Source organism: Pectinophora gossypiella, chromosome 13, assembly GCF_024362695.1.
Source record: "Pectinophora gossypiella chromosome 13, ilPecGoss1.1, whole genome shotgun sequence".
In the NCBI taxonomy this organism is placed as follows: Eukaryota; Metazoa; Arthropoda; class Insecta; order Lepidoptera; family Gelechiidae; genus Pectinophora; species Pectinophora gossypiella.
Window position 1 is genome coordinate 15,600,454 of NC_065416.1, and position 18,998 is coordinate 15,619,451.

Below are 18,998 nucleotides of genomic sequence, written 5' to 3' on the forward strand. Positions count from 1 at the left end.
AGTAATGGGGTGGGTTGCTTTGATGTATTTAATCCTTTTATAAAAATATAAACTGCCTATATACCCACGTCCCACTCCTAAGCACAGGCCTCCGCAAAAACATCATTGGCCATTACATCTTGACAGATGATGGTAACAGTGACTATGTAGCTGCCACTCAAACTCTCCATATCATAAAAACAACACAATAACATTTTTTTTTGACGAGACATACTGTAGATTTGCCACAGATGGCATTAACTGCTTGGCCGGACAAATGGGGAGCACTGAAGGCTCTCACCCGGTACAACGTTTAAGACAACAGGCGTGAGGGTGCCCAGTTGGGCGCGAACCTCGGCTCAGGGCGTCGTCTGAGAGGAAAACAATAACATTCAAAGTGTATGTTACCTACTAAATAACGATATTTTTTAATTAATTGAACATCATTTAAAATGTTCACAAAACAATAACAAAAAGGCAAAAAGGATGTACGACGAAAGGTCGTCCTGAAAAAAAGGGCGTCCCTCAGCACAAGTCGCGGCGTGAACCACGACGCTGGTATTTCAACAGAGTTGGCTATGTAAAGGTTATTTTTTATGCAGTATGCACCAAACATTTTTGAGGATGTAAAATCCCTGTTTAATAACTGTACTAATAATAACAGTAGCAATAATCATTATAATTGTATATCAGCGAGTGAAGGCACGCGCCGTGCACCGCCGCCGGCGCACGTATCAGGTCACGTGTCGCTGCGTCTGCGCACGAGGACGAAACAAAGATACGATTATCACCGATAGTGTTGAATGCTGCTTAAATTGATATGACGCTGCTAGGAAATACAAACACGGTGGGAAACAGTGGGAAGGTCCTTGATCGACAAAAAAAAGAGGTCATGATGATTTTGTTTGCTTGTTTCTTTAGTCTATATAGTCCCACTGCTGGGTAAAGTTTCCCCTTCATACTTATATCCATGATGATGTGGAATATGTTAAAATGGAGGTGAAAGAGTAAGCTAATATAAGATGAACGAGTAAGAGAGAGACAAGATACGTGTGTGAAAGAGAAAAGATATAAGTGAAGACATTTACAAAATATTCTTACCTATATGTAAACCAATTGTTTAAAGATATGTAATTGTTTACGTAATGTGTTTCTTTTGTGTGCGATGAAGAGTATTACATTGAACTGTTTGATTAAATTGTTGAGTCTTCAATACCTATGACTTAAGAATGTGCTGACAATATAACATAGTTAAGTAGGTAATAAAAATGGTAAACATTATTTAACTTGCTATGAAAAACGAAACATATTACTCTAAATATACTTGCTATGAAAAAGTTGATAGGTACTTTTACAAGGTAATAACAATTACAGAGAATTTATTTGCCTTGCAACATTTTGAGTAATATTAACATAAGATGTTAAAATATTTCAAATGTGCAAGTTAACATACTTTAAATTACACATATATACTATGTATATACATTTAACCAACCATAATGTATTGTATTATATTCATCATAATATTATATTAAAAAGTATTTATTTGAAATAATTGTGAATTTATGTAGGTACCTATGTATGTATGATTTATTTTATTGTTAACAGCAACCTTATAATTCTTATTAAATGCTCAGCTTAAATTCTTTTTGGCCTCTAAGTCAAGTAGGTATATTTATTGTAATAAATGAATATATCACAAATATGTACATATTTATTACAAAAAAGAAATATACATTTTGCAACAAAAGTTTTCCTTATGATATCCCACCAACTCATCCCCAGGAAAATAAATTAAGATTTATGTAACATTTGAAATATTCTATCATAGCTCTATGGTATTTTTAATGTATGTACCTAATGCTTTATAAAAAAAAATGTGTAAATATGTTATCCCACCTAAGAATACACTACCTCTCTGTTTAGGGAGTTATTTAGGTATTTATAAATATTTCATGCAGCATTTAATCTGTTAATTTAAAGTAGTAACTACATACATTCTCTTTTGTAAACTTACAATACCAGTGTCTTCAATAGAGTCAAGGATAAAGTTGAGTTTGTATTGCCAAACACATTTTATTAAAACAAAATAACTTTAGTTCTATATTTAAACATTCTGCTTTATTTAGATAAACCGGCTAGTTACATAAAATTTAAATTTTATTTTTAGAATGTTTTCAATAATAAATTCATTGTTTTCCATGCAAATAAAGTAATTTTTTAGTGTTAGGGCATTACCTATCTGTTAGTTGTGTGTTAACAAAAAAGACCTTTAATAAAAAAAGAAATTGAATTACTGTTTTTTTTTTGACAAAGCTTATTTTGTTATATTTTTAGACTTGGAACTGTATAAAACAAGTTTTTTAATTTGATATCAACAAAGCAATATAATGTTAAGAGTGTATAAGTTTAACTGACCTTCCCAGCTTCCTCATTATAGGTAGGAGGAAAATCACCCAATACTTTACAATTCATTATTTGTCTTTTTGCCAATAATGCTTGTTATAAGTTAGTATCATAAAACCAAGTCAGTAAACACTTTTTGAGTGAAAATTTTAGCAACTAAAAGTACCTAATTGGATTATGAAACTAATCCAGATAAAATGTTCTAGTTACTGAAATTGGCAATAATTTCATAAATGTACCTAAAGAGAATCTTAAATGATATCGAAGTATGCATACTAATCACCGATTTTAATTGACCCAGTTTTCTAAATGCCTTCGCACAGGAAGTCTTACATTATACGCAATTCGAAGTACCCAACTAGGACTAGCTTCTATTTACTAATAGGACTAAAAGTAAATAAACATCGCACACGTAAAAAATGCCCTCTTCTTATTGGCGTTTCGCAAGTATAAAGACGTGAGAAAAAACAGCTGTTATGGCAATAACCAGACAGAACAATTTCAGAGTATTCATAGTGAAGGATAAAACAGTTTCAAGTACTTACAGCCATCACCATCTCGAAGGTAAACTTGTGGACCCTCACGGGAGACACGAATTCCTGAACCATGTTTACGAAATCACTCTCGACAGTTTACAAAATAAAACAAGGATTCAGTAATCCTTATCCAGCTCAGTCTCACACTAAAACCATGCTGTCAAACACAAAACACCTGTGCTTTATCACGCTCCTTTCACCAAATAAATTCGCGCACAACAAAATAAACGAACGTCTATCGTGAACTTGAAATTCATCCATCAAACAAAATGGACAAACTCACGAACAGGATGGAATGTTTGAACTGAAGTCAGCTGCGAGACAAAATTAATTTGACAGCTTTTTATAAGTGTTGCTATACTAAATATTGTTATTTTTTTAATAACTTTTGGTTTTTGACTCTTGCTTTTTTAAAGTTTAAACCATTATAAAGATAGAGTATGTTAAGGCTCGGTCACACGAGCAAATTATTCTTTTGACCATAATCATCTTACTTAGCAATAACATTCAACATTAAAAATAATTAACTCACTTTCTTGCCCTTTGTATTCAACGTATTAATCACCCAACGTAAGTTTGACCAAATCACGCGAGTTCTGACCGCGCGGTACAACGGTAAATTATAAATTAGTGTACTTATTGAAATTAACGCCTTATATTTTTTATCAACGTAACGTACAGAACATTTTGTGTGTATTCCCGAAGGGGTAGGCAGAGGTGTTCTAAGTGTACAGTAAACGTATGTAGGTGCTTATTTGATAATAGTTTAATGGCAAATTCTTAAACTATACGCTGCTAGAAAAAAATACAAAAAAAGACAACCACGTATGGTATACTTTTAGAAATTTCTGAACGAGTAAAAAGTTGCCATCCCCAAAAAAATATAGAAAAATTAAAAAACGTCTAAGTGCGAAAAAAGGGATTAGTTTACTGAAAGTAAAGCATTCGGGCAAAATTTTCTATTATAAGTGGATACTTATCGCCTTATTATATCTAAATTTTCAGATAAGTGAAAATTATTTATATTAAAAATAACCTCTCTAAATCACTTCCGCAAAATCCACGTTGCTTGCAGACAACTTCAAGACAGTGAGTAAGCGAGCCTTGACGGAGCGCGAATGTCGCTTTCTATCATTTGAAGACTATTTTCTTGATCGTCGACTAGAAACTAAGCAAAATTCTGGCAAAATTGTGCGCGTTCGTGCCCGATGTCTAGTGCTGAAGTCGCCGATAATTCCGTTGACCCCCCGGCGAAAAAGCGGAAGCTAAATACAGGAGAAGCCCGTTCCAAATCCTCAGCAATGGCGAACAATGGAACGCGTGTGGAGGATGAAATCGACGAGAGCCTGTACTCGCGCCAGCTTTACGTTTTGGGCCACGATGCCATGCGACGGATGGCCAGCTCGGATGTGCTCATATCGGGACTTGGTGGGTTAGGCGTAGAAGTCGCCAAGAATGTGATTTTAGGTGGCGTTAAATCCGTCACTTTGCACGATGAAAGAACGTGCACCGTTGCAGACTTATCGTCTCAGTTTTATCTGTCAGAGAGTGTGATCGGTCAGAACCGTGCCCTGGCTTCGTGTGAGCAACTCTCAGAGCTTAATCATTACGTGCCGACGACGGCGTATACGGGCCCGCTGACTGAGGAATTCCTGAGGAAGTTCCGTGTGGTGGTGCTAACTGGTGCTTCGTGGGCGGAGCAGGAACGTATCGCAGCTATTACCCATGCTAACAATATAGCCCTTGTCATTGCAGACACTAGGGGCTTGTTCTCCCAAGTGTTCTGTGACTTTGGACCAGAGTTCACTGTGGTGGATGTAACAGGCGAGAACCCCGTGTCTGCTATGATAGCAGACATCACACATGAGTATGAAGCAGTGGTCACCTGCCTGGATGACACTCGTCATGGCCTGGAGGACGGGGACTATGTCACATTCAGTGAGGTGAGTATTTTTAATTATTTATTATTAGGTATAATTATTATAAATGTTTTTATAAAAGATAAAAACCCAATAATTACAATGTCAATAATGATATTATTATAATAATTATGAATCAGTGCTGTAGTTGATCTTGCACAACAATTATGATGTCACCAGCCTAGAGGGACAGATGGAAAAAATATTATCTTAGCAACTAATTAGTTATTTGTGTATGTGTAGGTAGGTATAAAGCCACCCAATTAAATAATAAAACCCACCTTTTACTGTTGCATACAAACAACCTACTTGACTTTAAAATATATAATCTTTTATTTGGTGTATCTATAAATGTTTTTTGATTTTGCTATAATATTCTCTAATGACTGTAGTACCTACGTGGAGTTAGGTTAATAGACTTATCTATTTATAGACCCTCATAGCAACAACAGTGGAAACATTCTCTCTCTGTACAATAACTCCACACTGCATTTAAGATACTAATATATCTAATAGAATAAACTTAATTCTCAAAACAGTACATACATACATACATAAACTCACACCCGCATTCCCCGAAGGGGTGGGCAGACCTACAAATAATCAAGAAATTATTTGCAGCCACTTTTGATACACAGTCCTAAGGTGGATAATGATAAACCGTATCATGATAGGGGATCAGCCTATCACTCTCAAAACAGTGAAGATTATAAAAGTACTTACTTAAATTAAGCCTAACATAATTAAAACACATAATAACGGGTTCTTACTGTGTTTAAAATGTCATCCCGTTATCATGGCACTTGCAACAGTGTCGAAATATCGGGAGTCTCGTATCCCCATTTTAAACGCGGTAAGAACCCATTATTATGTGTTTTAATTATGATAATAACCGCGTAAACTTAAAACAATGTATAAGCCTAACATTTAAAAAAAAATATATAACAATATGCCCATGGTGGGTATTTTCTTAAATATAGATATCTAGTTTATTTCCTATGTTTCATAAGAACAACAAGTTAAGACTAGATACACAGTTACTGATAAGAACACACAGAGATCTCATTTGATAAAAACACAGAAAACATAATCACAAGTTATCATCAGATGTAATTATAAAACAATTTCAACTTCAATAAACCGGTTTGAATGTAAATAACATCTTACACAGCCTAGAGCTAGTATTTACTAGATACCTACCTAATAGCAGTGTAGAAGTAGTAAGGAACAAAGTATGATGTATGTTACATAGTAGGTACCTATATGAGAATTATTTTTAGTCCTAATGGACAGAAATACAAATATACTTTATTACACCAAAATAAAAAGAAATAATTAAAAAAGACTTAACTAGGTACATGGCAAAAGTATGCTTGCATTGTGTTTAAAATTCTTTATAAACACTTAAGTATTGTTTGTTATCTATTTTTTAGGGTAAAATTATTTTACATACATACATAAACTACACGCCTATTTCCCACTGAGGTAAGCAGTGACTATGGAATTCCATTTGCTTTGATCCTGCTACACTTCTCTTCCTCCACATTCATGAATTGTTTCATACACAGAGTTACATTTATATCTTTGTTGATATTTAAATACACTTTCAATAATTTTATGACATGATAAAGTTTATTAGTAAGAAAAGAGTCATAAGACCACCTGTATGCCTACTGACTCAGCTAATTGATTCATTATGTATTGACTCATCACAGTACATCACTAATCACAACTGTATTTACATTACTTAGGAACTTAGACAGAGATAACTATCGACTATGTCCCAATGGGGTAGTCATAGGTACATTCATCGCAAGATGAACTAAGTACCTACACCTCACCAAGCTTTCTGTTAGATCAATGTGATAGGTGATGAGTCTATAATGATTGATCCAGGTGTGTTAGTGAAACAGTACAATAAAATAATACTTTAATATCAATAAAGAAAAAAAAATTACATAGAAGGTACCAAAAGGCAACCTTATTGCTAGAGTAACACAGTGGCTTTCTCCATTTCATCCAACACATTCACTGTCTGTCATTCACCATAATAATAATAATCAAGATAAACTTGTTGAAGATTATTATACTTTGATGTTGTTTATCAAGTTATTTTGCATAAATATATGCTATACTATTATTTTAACATGGATTTCTATCGTCAAGAAAGACCTGGAGAAATCCAGCATAGACCTAACGACGACCCAGAATAGACCACTCTGATGACGAAGGATTAGAACCTCAAGTAGAAATGGGAAAAGGCCGGAAGAAGAAGACTTATTTATGTGAAAGTCTAATTGACTGACATACATACATAAACTCACGCCTATTTGCCACCAGGGAAAGCAGAGACTATGGAATTCCATTTTGCATTTTTCTGATTGACTGAATACTGTTCAAACTGAGTATTATTCAAGTTCAGATGTTGTTTGACTCGGCCATTGCCATTTGGATGTCAATGACCCTAATGAATCATCATAAGAACGTAAACACCTCTGTGGGAGAATTAACATAGGTTTTTGTATACTTCTGCAGTTTCTAATAGCATTTTAATATTGTCATTTAGTTTTTATGTTTTTCAAGAAGCTGATGAGATGTCCTTTAACATAAGGGACTAATGTTATGGGCGATAGGCTGATCCCTTATCACCATAAGGTTCATCATATCCAGCTTACGACATTGTATCAATAGTGGCTGCAAGTTGTCTTTGACTACTTGTGGCTCTGCCTTCCCCATTAGGAATTACGCGCGTGAGTTTAGTCTATTCATTTCTTTCACCGGGTTATTTAGATCTAGCTTTTGCCCGCGGCTTCGCTAGCGTTCAATTCGGGGTAACACGGTTCCCCTTTTCTACCTTGCGAACTGCGAAAAGTCCCATAATACAAAATTTCGTCCCCTTTTTGAAGGGGTTGGGGGCAGATTTAAAAAAAAAAATGGTGCATGATTTTTTTGCTAGTCCCAAATAGTCCGCATACCAATTTTTAGCTTTCTACCTTGAAAATGGCGGAATGTTCCTTACAAAATTCCACCCCCAATTTAGGGAAGTGGGGGTCAGAAAGAGACAAAAAATTGACTATTTCATTCTCCATCCCTTCAACTACCTCCGTCAAAGACGGACAAACAGACAGATAGACACACATATCATCATCATCATCATTGGCCTTATTCATCTGTTTCAGACGATTTATGACGTCATTGCCTCGAAGAAATGCACTTTCTTTCATGGCTGTGCATGTGTCACACACATATACTTTCGCATTTATAATTGCATTTATAATTAGTATGGATTCGAACGTAAATAATAGTTTACTTTGTTGATATTGTTCTGTACATGCTTACACTGTTATACTCCCAATTGAGTTCAAAGTAATCAATCAACCTTAAATTATTCTACGAATAAAATTATAATTTAAAGGTTCAACCTATTTACCCAATTGATTGACTTTCCTTAGTGTTAAAAACTGTATTTTAAAACTTTATTCTAGCAAATCTTTATCTCGACATCCATTTGTCGCACTAAAAACAGCTGGACGAAATTCCAATTAGGGATAAGCTCGCCTATGATTTATGCAACAATAAATAAAAAAAAATAATTTCCTTTGTATTTTAAAGCAATAAAGAGTATACAAACAAGAACATATAAAATAATCAATTCCTTTAACCCTAAGCCTGGATGAAATTGCTGTTTAGCAATAAGGCTTGTACTTCTGTCATTTTGGAATTGTCCTTTATGTGGTGTTTATTTGCAATAAATTGACGAATCTCATACATGACATAATTAATAACACTGCTATATTTATCAAAACTTACAAGTCTACACATTCACAAGCTACAAGTTACAAGTACTTATAAATTACGTTTATCAAAAAAATTAGAGGGATTGTAAAATATACTTGTGAAATAAATATTGACACTTGTAACATGTAATTTGTATGTGTAGTTTTAATAAACACATTCTTGTAATACAGAGCTTGTAAGTTTTGATAAACAGTGCACAGGGCAAACCATTATTTTATAATTAAAACACACATAATAACGGGTTCTTACCGCGTTTAAAGCAGGGATATGAGACTCCCGATAAAACCCCCCCGAACCCGTTAACCCGTGAACCCGTTATTATGTGTTTTAATGATGATAATAAACGCGTAAACTTAAAACATTATTTTGTAAATAATACTTACATAACAAACATTTGACAGGTTCAAGGCATGACAGAGCTGAATGGCTGCGAGCCACGGAAGATCAAAGTCCTCGGCCCGTACACCTTCAGCATTGGAGACACAACCAACTGCACCAAATACGAACGTGGAGGCATCGTCACACAAGTCAAGATGCCAAAAAAACTCACATTCAAACCGTTGAAGGACTCATTCAAATCCCCGGAATTCGTAGTGACTGATTTTGGAAAGTTTGATTACCCCCAGCAGTTGCATATAGCGTTTGCAGCATTGCACAAGTTTGAGTCCGGTGAGGGCAGGTTACCGAAGCCTTGGAGTACGGAGGATGTGACCAAGTTCATGGATTATGTGAAGCAGGTGGTTCAGGAGTGGACGCTGAAGAATGGCGAGATGGAAGTCAATACGGAGCTGCTGGAGGTGTTCTGTAAGGTTGGTTTGTTGGTTCTTTATACAAGCTCGCGACTATATCCCTGTTGGGGTTCATAATTCATAATCGTTTACTCGCAATAAAAATGGTATTACAGTTTGCAGTTATTAATAGCTCAAGTCCGGTACCGGGGTTTGAAACGGCGCTCCCCATCTAAGAAGCAACCCGGTAAAGCACAGCACCACAGTCGTTAGTTTGTTCTAAAATGTTTTTGATTTCGCTGTTTACCTCATAGAGCTGAACCAATGTTGTTTTGATGGAGAGGTAAACTTTTAAAACCACATACCTCGTCAAGTTCCCTCATCGACAAGAAAGAAGGTACAACAGCGTTCGTGTACGATGATAAAAAAAAAACAATTGTTTTAAGCCTCCGTGGTCTAGTGGTAAGAGCGGCTCACGATCTGGAGGTCCGGGTTCGATTCCCGTTGGGGACATTGCCGAAATCACTTTGTGAGACTGTCCTTTGTTTGGTAAGGACTTTTCAGGCTTGAATCACTCGATTGTCCGAAATTCCGGCACGTTAAGCCGTTGGTCCCGGCTATTAGCCGTAAAAATCACCTCCACCAACACGCAGTGGAGCAGCGTGGTGGAGTATGCTCCATACCCCCTCCGGTTGATTGAGGGGAGGCCTGTGCCCAGCAGTGGGACGTATATAGGCTGTTTATGTATGTATGTAAGCCTATATAATTGAGAACCTCCTCCTTTTTTGAAGTCGGTAAAAAGGTCTTTACTTTCTTTACCAAAAAACAAATACTAATACTCAATAGCTATTGCGATTATGTAACCTATTATCGATTACGCTCAGCTGATTATAACGTCACAGTTACAGTCGAGTGACGCAAATGGCGTAAACTACGTAAAAAGGGACAAAACAAGTCTAAAAAAGACAAATGTTGATGCAATTCGTTCTAAGAATAGGCCGCGATAGTTATTGATTATGTCGCGGTGGTAATTTGACCTGTTAAAAGTTGCATAAGATACGAGTAATGACTGCCCGTATTGAAAATTCGCTTTAGGGGAGGATCACCCACCCGGATATTAGTCAGAGACGGCATAACTGGTGTGACATCTTGGCTTATATAACTGTTTTCTGAAAAATCTTACACCATCTCTTTATAGCGAAAACCACATAAGCGCCTTGTCTAGTTTATTTTGTTTAGTATGTTGCTGGGTGTCTTTTATTTGGTAAGGACTTCGCTGGCTTGAATCTGCTTGAAGCTGTTGGTTCCGGCTATTAGCCGTAACTGCCAACCCGCAGAGGAGCAGTGTGGTGGAGTATGGTCTATACCCCCTCGGGTTGATTGAGGGAAGCGTGTGCCCAGCAGCGGGACGTATATAGGCTGTTCTTCTTATCGTGTGGATTGTGAGGTGGAATACCAACCTCATCAACCTTGGTGTCAGGGCTTCTGGTCTACCATTCCTTGGCCACCATTCCGTAAGCGCCTTAGTCAATCTGTTGTCTTCCCGTCTTACCAAGTCCTAACCCATCTCCACTAAAGCCTATCACATTAACCATCTGTTACCCAGGTATCAGCTGGAGATCTGAACCCGATGAACGCGGCCATCGGCGGCGTGGTGGCCCAGGAGGTGATGAAGGCCTGCTCCGGCAAGTTCCACCCAGTCATGCAGTGGCTGTACCTTGACGCTGTCGAGTGCCTGCCCAAGGACCGCTCGGCTTTGAACGAGGATGTCTGCAAGCCCATCGGCTCCAGATACGATGGGCAGGTGGCGGTCTTTGGCAGGGACTTCCAGAAGAGACTCGGGCAGTTGAAATACTTTATTGTTGGTGAGTTTTTTTACATACATCAAACAGTCTAGTACGGTTCAAACACTTATTTTTATTTTATTCTCCCAGTATTACACCACCATCGTTTTCCGTCCGCCATCAGCTATCTCCTGCTCTCCTTCCCTTCTCACTACTTCTATCACTCTCTCACTCATTCACACTCCTTCACTCAATCTATCATTTGTCTCTGCATCCCTTCTATACTCTATACCTTCTGTACTACTCATGTTACTCGTCTACTTCTCACAATCATCTCAACTCACCTATCACTCACTCAGCTACACGTCTACATATATATTGTATATGGAATTCCATTTGCTTTGATCTTGACACACTTCTCTGTTGGTAGGGCTGGTAGAGGAAAACCTAGAAGGATGTCCTTAGAAAATATTTAGCGCAATCTACTCTGAACCGGCGCGCGTGTAAAAGACGTTTAATCAAACGTCTCATACACGCGCGCCGGTTCAGAGTCAAAACTAAAGAGAGTAAAAACTTCCTGACACACTTCTCTTGCTTCCTCCACATTCATCAATAACACATTCATTCATTCTCTTTAGGCTGCCCCCTTTTGCGTTACCGATGTATCAGCAGCCCTGGGACACTTCATAGATACCTATAAAATTAATATATCTTTCCTACCGTATCCCGCCTTACTGCGGGCGTCCGAATGATCTGAAAGTCCCGCTCCGCCTTACGGCTAAATAGACTAAAATAAGGGGAAGGGGTTACACCTAGATCGGCGCTGATAAGAATTAGTGCGGGGCGGAGTGTCCATTCTATGCGTAGTATTATTCTTTATGGTATTGGGTACAGCTCTCTCTTTATTTAAGAGCTGCGCTCTTGTCGGTGGAGTAATCGCCATTACTCCATAGATAGGGCGTGTAGAACGGTGGTTGCCCCAATCGCCTTCCGTTCCGCAGTACACCGACCAATTTCTCAATCGGTGATGTTCTAGCTAGAGCCCTACCAGAATCCATTTCCTCGGCCTCAAACCAGTACTGATACCGCTGCTGCCCGGAGGTACAGCTAAATAACAGAAAACGCATACCTTCCTAACCATATAAGTATGTACATCACACTCGCTAATCTTCGCCATTCAAAAGACGAAAAGTGAATGACCTGGATTCACTCATACAACGAGTAGTTCCGTTCTTATCTGAATGTCATTGACTGATTGACTCACGGCGTCTTTGTTTTCGCTACCGTTTGCTATTGTTCTACACAAAATGTTGTTATTGTCTCGAGAAACATGCCTTGTTTGTGATGGTGATGGTATTTTCACGTCTGTTATTATGAGGGTAGACAAGATTGTGATGAGTGGAAGAAAATAAATAACGTAAATAGTCAAAGATGGTTAATGAGGGAGGGAATGAAGCCGTGGTTCGCAGGTTCGAATCCAGCACAGGCCTAAACCAATGTTTGTCGAATTTGTTTTCGAAATTAATGTTTGGATCATAAATGATTATAACGAGTCCAGCGGTGAAGAAAAACATCGTGAGGAAACCCGCATTCCCGAGAAATGCATTTTCGGAGGTTTGTGACCTAACCTGTATTGGGCTGGTTTTCCCTTCGCGGTTTGCAAGGTCAGACATGCAGTCGCTTCTGTAAAAAACCGGACCTGACCTGTTAGGTAAGCGGACCCTGTGAAAAACGGGATAATGCTGGAGATGATGGTTAATGAGAAAGGGATGCTTAGAAGGTTCGGACATGGAGAGAGAATAAATGAAAGTAGACTAACAAAAAAGACCCATAATGCGGGTGGGTGTCATTGGTAGAGTTGGCTTATGCGTAGGCGCGACCACATGTCCTAACCAAACAAGAGATCACAAAGTGATTTTTGTGATATGTCCCCACCTGGATTAGAATCCGGGACCTCGGAATCGTGAGCCCATCGCTCAACCACTGTACCACAGTCGCCGTAAAACTAATGTAAATTTTTACTCGTTGACCCACAGGCGCCGGCGCAATCGGCTGCGAGCTCCTGAAGAACTTCGCGATGATCGGCGTGGGCGCCGGCGAGGGCCGCGTCACCGTCACCGACATGGACCTCATCGAGAAGTCCAACCTTAACCGGCAGTTCCTCTTCCGCCCGCACGATGTCCAGAAACCCAAGTCTAGCACTGCTGCTAAGGTTCGTTCTTCTGTAGTGACGCTTCTAAGGTCATCCGACCTCACGACCCAGGTTTCAGGGTTATTATTGAGCCGCCATAGGCCCCAGATATGGCCCATACTTAAACAGCCTATATGTCTAAACGGCAACCGCGCCGCGCGCGAAATATTTGGAGGACTTCTTCGACCAATGAACGCAGCAAATGTTATCTACGTCATCATCGTAATGTCGTCCAAACCGTTTATAAGTACACCCTCTCTTCGCCAAGTCCCAACCCTAATCTAATCTAGCCTACAAGATCCCTCTGCTGGGCAAAGGCCTCCTCTTCTTCTTTCCATTTCCTCGGTCCTGTGCGTACTCTGGCCAGTCCAGCATTTTCAGTCCAACGCAATAAAAAAATATATAAATATGTAATTAAATACAATGATAACATATTAGCGCGATTAGCCGATCATCCGAATCCCCCCCGCATCAGGGCTTTTAGACCACGATAATATGGTGAAACGACTGAAGAGAAGCCATGTTGTATAAAGTGGGAAGATGTGACACTGGTCGTAGCTCCTGGCTGCCACGTCACTTATCCACACAACAAAACTGCTTATAGTCTAGTGGACTGACCGTAGTTTAAACTAATAACAACATCATTCCAGGTGATCAAGCGCATGAATCCGTCAATGAACGTGCTCGCCCAAGAGAACCGCGTGTGCCCGGAGACGGAGGCGGTGTACGACGACCAGTTCTTCGAGGAGCTGGACGGGGTGGCCAACGCGCTGGACAATGTGGACGCGCGCATCTACATGGACCGCCGCTGCGTATACTACAGGAAACCGTTGCTCGAGAGCGGCACTCTTGGGACCAAGGGGAATACGCAGGTATGTATTTATTTAGATGCAGGGCCCGCAGAATACCAGGGTCGTGGCTCACGCTGCGACTTGTGCTGAGCGAGGTCCTTTTATTCCGGACTCCACCGCAGATGATCGGGCCGTCAGTGCGTTGCATTTAGAATACTTAGTTTTATTATTATTGTTTTTATGATTTTGGTTTGTTTTTCTTTTTGTTTTGGATTTTTTTTTCTGTGTACTTATTGATTTCCGTGTGGTCTCTGTCCTGTGTTAAATGTAATGTACCTGTCTGTCTGTGTCTGTGGTGTCCGGAAGTAATAAATGGTTATTTCTTTCTTTTAGTTATGAGTGGAATAGAAATTGTTTATTATAAAAGGACACACACAAAGACAAGACAATAACATCACTTAAATTTTTTTTCACAAAACAATGGTGCTAATTCCTGTAAATACCATCTAATTTTATTTTAAGTTATATCTGTCATTTTCTTATCCGCCGAAAAGGAAAGGGACGGGTAAACGACAAGCATAAAATTTATGGAACACACGTCAATTTTAAGCACAAATCTAAACCAACCGTCTAAAAATTTTTACGTCAGTCAATAACCCGACACATTAATTTACTCATTCTTCCTAAAATTAAGAGCTGTGAATCATCCGTCCCTTTCCTTTTCGACGGATATGAAAATGACGGATATAATTTAAAATAAAATTAGGCGGTGTCTGCAGGAATCGGGGCCCATTACAATAAGCATAGGAGGATGTTCATTACATCGTTCTATACGTAGTATTATTCCTTATTCCATGGTGTTAGTGAAAAGTCCACTTAAAATAAATTTAAATAAGTCACTCCGGGCTCACCACTCCGGCGCCAGCACACCCTCACCACAGTTTGGCGGTGAGGGTGTGCTGGCGCCAAAGCATGTTATCGTGGTACCGAACCCAGCATAGTACCCCTCCTAGCCACGAGTTGGTAGTGTGACTCGACGACCCAACGGTTTTATGTTGGGAGTTGTATATATGCGTCACGCTGTGTAAACTTCGATAGCGCGTTTCACGACTGCATTATTGAATGGTGGCGCCATCTGTTGCATGCGGGCGGAACTAGCTAGTTAAGTCTAACGCCCAACAATTTCGTTTCAGGTCGTAGTCCCCTTCCTGACCGAGTCATACAGCTCATCTCAGGACCCACCAGAGAAGTCCATCCCAATTTGCACCCTGAAGAACTTCCCCAACGCTATCGAACACACACTGCAGTGGGCCCGTGATGAGTTTGAAGGCCTGTTCCGACAGGCCGCCGAACACGCGGCCCAGTACCTGAGAGATCCACATTTCCTGGAGCGCACTATGAAGCTGCCTGGTAGCCAGCCGCTAGATGCCATTGAGAGTGTGCGCGTGAGTAGTTTGATCTTTATTTACGGACGGGCACAGGCCTCCCCTCAATAATAGGGAAGGGACATACTCTAGTGGGCATGGCCATACTCCACCGCGAGGCGTTTTTACGACTAATATCCGGGACTAACGGTTTAACATGCCCTTTGAAGCACGGAATCATCTCAATCATTTTCGGACAATAGGTGAAAAACTAATTTAACGATTTCGACAAAATTTATTGAATCGGCCGATAATTTTATCATGTTGCGTGTTTTAGCCCTGAAGGGGTCTCAAAAGACCACATTGACATCGTCTATAACGGTCGAGCCAATTGTGTTAGTCTTCTTCTATCGTGTGGGTGTGAGGTGAATTACCAACCTCATCAACCCTGGTGTCAGGGTTATTATTTAGCCGCCAAAGGCCCCTGACATGGCTCATGTAACGACTACTTACTTACATCAGTAAGTAGTAACCGGGACCAACGGCTTAACATGCCTTCCGAAGCACGGATCATCTTACTTTTTGAACAATCAGGTGATCAGCCTGTAATGTCCTAACGAAACTAGGGATCACAAGTGATTTTTGTGATATATGGGGACATATCGAACCCGGGACCTCCGGATCGTGAGCACAACGCTCAACCACTGGTCCACGGAGGACATTGTGTTAGTGAAAACTGCATTTAAGCTGGATCAAGTCCAGTACCGAATTCGAACCGCTGCTCTCCGTTTGTAAAGCAAGCCGATGTGCCACAGGACCACAGTGACTATAAGGCGATTCCCACACTGCCCCACATCACGCTGCATGTTGCGGGAGTGCAGATCTGCATCATCGTGCGGGTTTTTTACGCACTCATGCGCGTAAGCGTTTTGTAGATTAACGCACGGCGACTCTCATTTCATCCAAAGCCGTTCCAAAATCACGCGCGGCACTGCGGGATTCGGTGTGCCATACCTTGCGTCTCGCCCCGCACCTACGCGCGGGGGTGCATGTTACTCCGCTTGTATGCGCGTGATCCGCATGAACGCGCGTGGATGCATTTTCTGTGTTAGACTGCGTGTTTTCTATACAAATGGAGATACTTACAATCAACGGAAGAACACGCATCCACGCGCTACGCTGCATCATGCGGGGCAGTGTGAGAATCGCCTAAGTTACTTCAATGTAACCTTTGTAACCCTTGACATGGAATTCCAGAACGCAATCAACGACCGCCCCCAAAACTTCGCGGACTGCGTCACGTGGGCCCGCCTGCACTGGGAGGCGCAGTACTCCAACCAGATCAAGCAGCTGCTGTTCAACTTCCCCCCGGACCAGCAGACCACCAGCGGCGCCCCCTTCTGGTCCGGCCCCAAGCGCTGTCCGGACCCGCTCACCTTCGACCCCAATGATGAGCTGCATCTGGACTACATTGTCGCTGCAGCCAACCTGCGAGCCACCGTGTACGGCCTCCCGAACTGCGTAGACAGGGAAAGCATTGCCAAGATCGCTGCTAGTGTTCCGGTGAGTGTTCTTTTTAACCGACATCAAAAAAGGAGGTTGTAATTTTTTACCCGACTAAAAAAACGCGATTGATGAATGTGGAGGAAGCAAGAGAATTGTGTCAGGATCGAAGGCAATGTAATTCTATAGTCTCTGCTTACCACCGGTGTCGAAATATCGGGAGTCCGGTACCGGTGTCGAAGAACCCGTTATTATGTGTTCTAATTATGATAATAACCGCGTAAACCTAAAACAATGTATAGCCTGGAAAGTCCCTCACGACAAATGCTGTGTTTGCAGGTGCCAGAATTCAGCCCGAAGTCGGGGATAAAGATCGCGGTGACAGACGCGCAGCTGCAACAGGGGAACGACGACATGGACGCCGACCGCGTGCAGAACATGATCGCCGAGCTGCCGCCGCCCAGCAAGGTAACCGACCACCACGTAACGGGGCTGGCAGACGCACAACACGTCAAAACCTCTTTCGTGTGGGCTGTGAGACCATCGACCTCATCAACAAAAGTGGTCCAGTGGTAGAGAGGTGGCCACATATCACAAAAAGCACTTTGTGATCCCTAGTTTGGTTAGGACATTACAGGCTGATCTGATTGTCCGAAAGTAAGATGATCCGTGCTTCGCAAGGCACGTTAAGCCTTATGCTCAAATCGACTGGCTGATTGCCGCTGGCTACAATTTTAAAATTTGTACATGGTAAATTAGTAACTATAGGAACATCATAATCTGTAATGTCTTGAATGTTGTACTAAAATATAATCTTTCAAATAAAGTAAAAAGTAAAGTTTTTTGTATTTTTCCCAGCTGGCCAACCTAACGATCTCCCCTCTGGACTTCGAGAAAGACGACGACAGCAACTTCCACATGGACTTCATCGTGGCGGCGTCCAACCTGCGCGCTGCCAACTACAAGATCCCGCCCGCCGACCGCCACCGCAGCAAGCTCATCGCCGGCAAGATCATCCCCGCCATCGCCACCACCACCAGCGTCGTCGCCGGCCTCGTCTGCCTCGAACTGTACAAGCTCGCTCAAGGCTTCAACACTTTGGAGGTCTTCAAGAACGGCTTCGTCAATCTCGCTCTGCCCTTCTTCGGCTTCTCTGAGCCCATCGCCGCCCCAACTAACACATATTACGATAAAAAGTGGACCCTATGGGACCGCTTCGAGGTCAAAGGCGAGATCACGCTCCAGCAGTTCCTAGACTACTTCAAGAACGAGCACAAGCTGGAGATCACGATGTTGTCGCAGGGGGTGTGCATGCTGTACTCGTTCTTCATGCCGGCGCCGAAGCGGCAGGAGCGACTCAACCTGCCCATGTCGGAGGTGGTCCAGAAAGTGTCCAAGAAGAAGCTCGAGCCGCACGTGAAGGCGCTCGTGTTCGAGCTGTGCTGCAACGACGACGACGGCAACGACGTGGAGGTGCCCTACGTCAAGTACACCCTGCCCTAGTGCCGCCCACGTCGTCAGATCACGAGCCCAAATTCCCGACATCAATCGACGATGTGAAACGAGCATTTTCATGGCATTTAAAGCATAATAGTTACCGTTACCAGTGATGGTCCTACCAATTTCGCAACGGAAAGGTGTTTTCGGATGAGATTGTCGATGTGGATTAGGTATAATATTTGATAAGCTCGTGAGTGCCTCTGAGTGCCCGCGCCGCGCCCGCGGCCGTGTGTACAGTGATAGTGAATACTGTGTGACGTTTTCCTTATTTTGTGCTTTAGAACACGCTTTTAAACTTATCGTCGTATCCTAAACGTTCATATATTTATAGTAGAATGGTTTGCTCACGTCTCAACGCGAACAGAAACGCGCTAGATATATTTTTTTATTTCGTCGAATTACATTGATTTACACAAAAATTGTATCGGATATTTATAATGTTGAAATCAGATGGGTCTGTATATGAAAAGAAAATAAATAAAATTTGAGCACATTGTCG

The 18,998-nt window shown here is 41.0% G+C and overlaps 2 protein-coding genes across 3 annotated transcripts in view; one reads left to right on the forward strand and one right to left on the reverse strand.

The window, feature by feature from the left end:
• Positions 1-3,225, reverse strand: part of LOC126372126 (protein real-time) — an 88,244-nt gene extending 85,019 nt beyond the window's left edge. For both annotated transcript variants that reach the window (XM_050017722.1, XM_050017721.1), the window contains exon 1: positions 2,931-3,225. In XM_050017722.1, the coding sequence (XP_049873679.1) occupies positions 2,931-2,993 (63 nt within the window). In that variant the 5' untranslated portion in view covers positions 2,994-3,225. The remainder of the gene's footprint in view (positions 1-2,930) is intronic.
• A 577-nt stretch (positions 3,226-3,802) lies between these two features.
• On the forward strand, positions 3,803-18,990 carry LOC126372104 (ubiquitin-like modifier-activating enzyme 1). The gene is made up of 9 exons (XM_050017656.1): positions 3,803-4,864; positions 9,040-9,447; positions 10,973-11,231; positions 13,187-13,362; positions 13,992-14,213; positions 15,326-15,577; positions 16,754-17,059; positions 17,339-17,467; positions 17,858-18,990. Exons 1-9 carry the CDS (start codon positions 4,130-4,132, stop codon positions 18,500-18,502), a joined length of 3,132 nt encoding a protein of 1,043 aa, XP_049873613.1. The 5' UTR covers positions 3,803-4,129; the 3' UTR covers positions 18,503-18,990.
• The last annotated feature ends 8 nt before the right edge of the window (positions 18,991-18,998 follow it).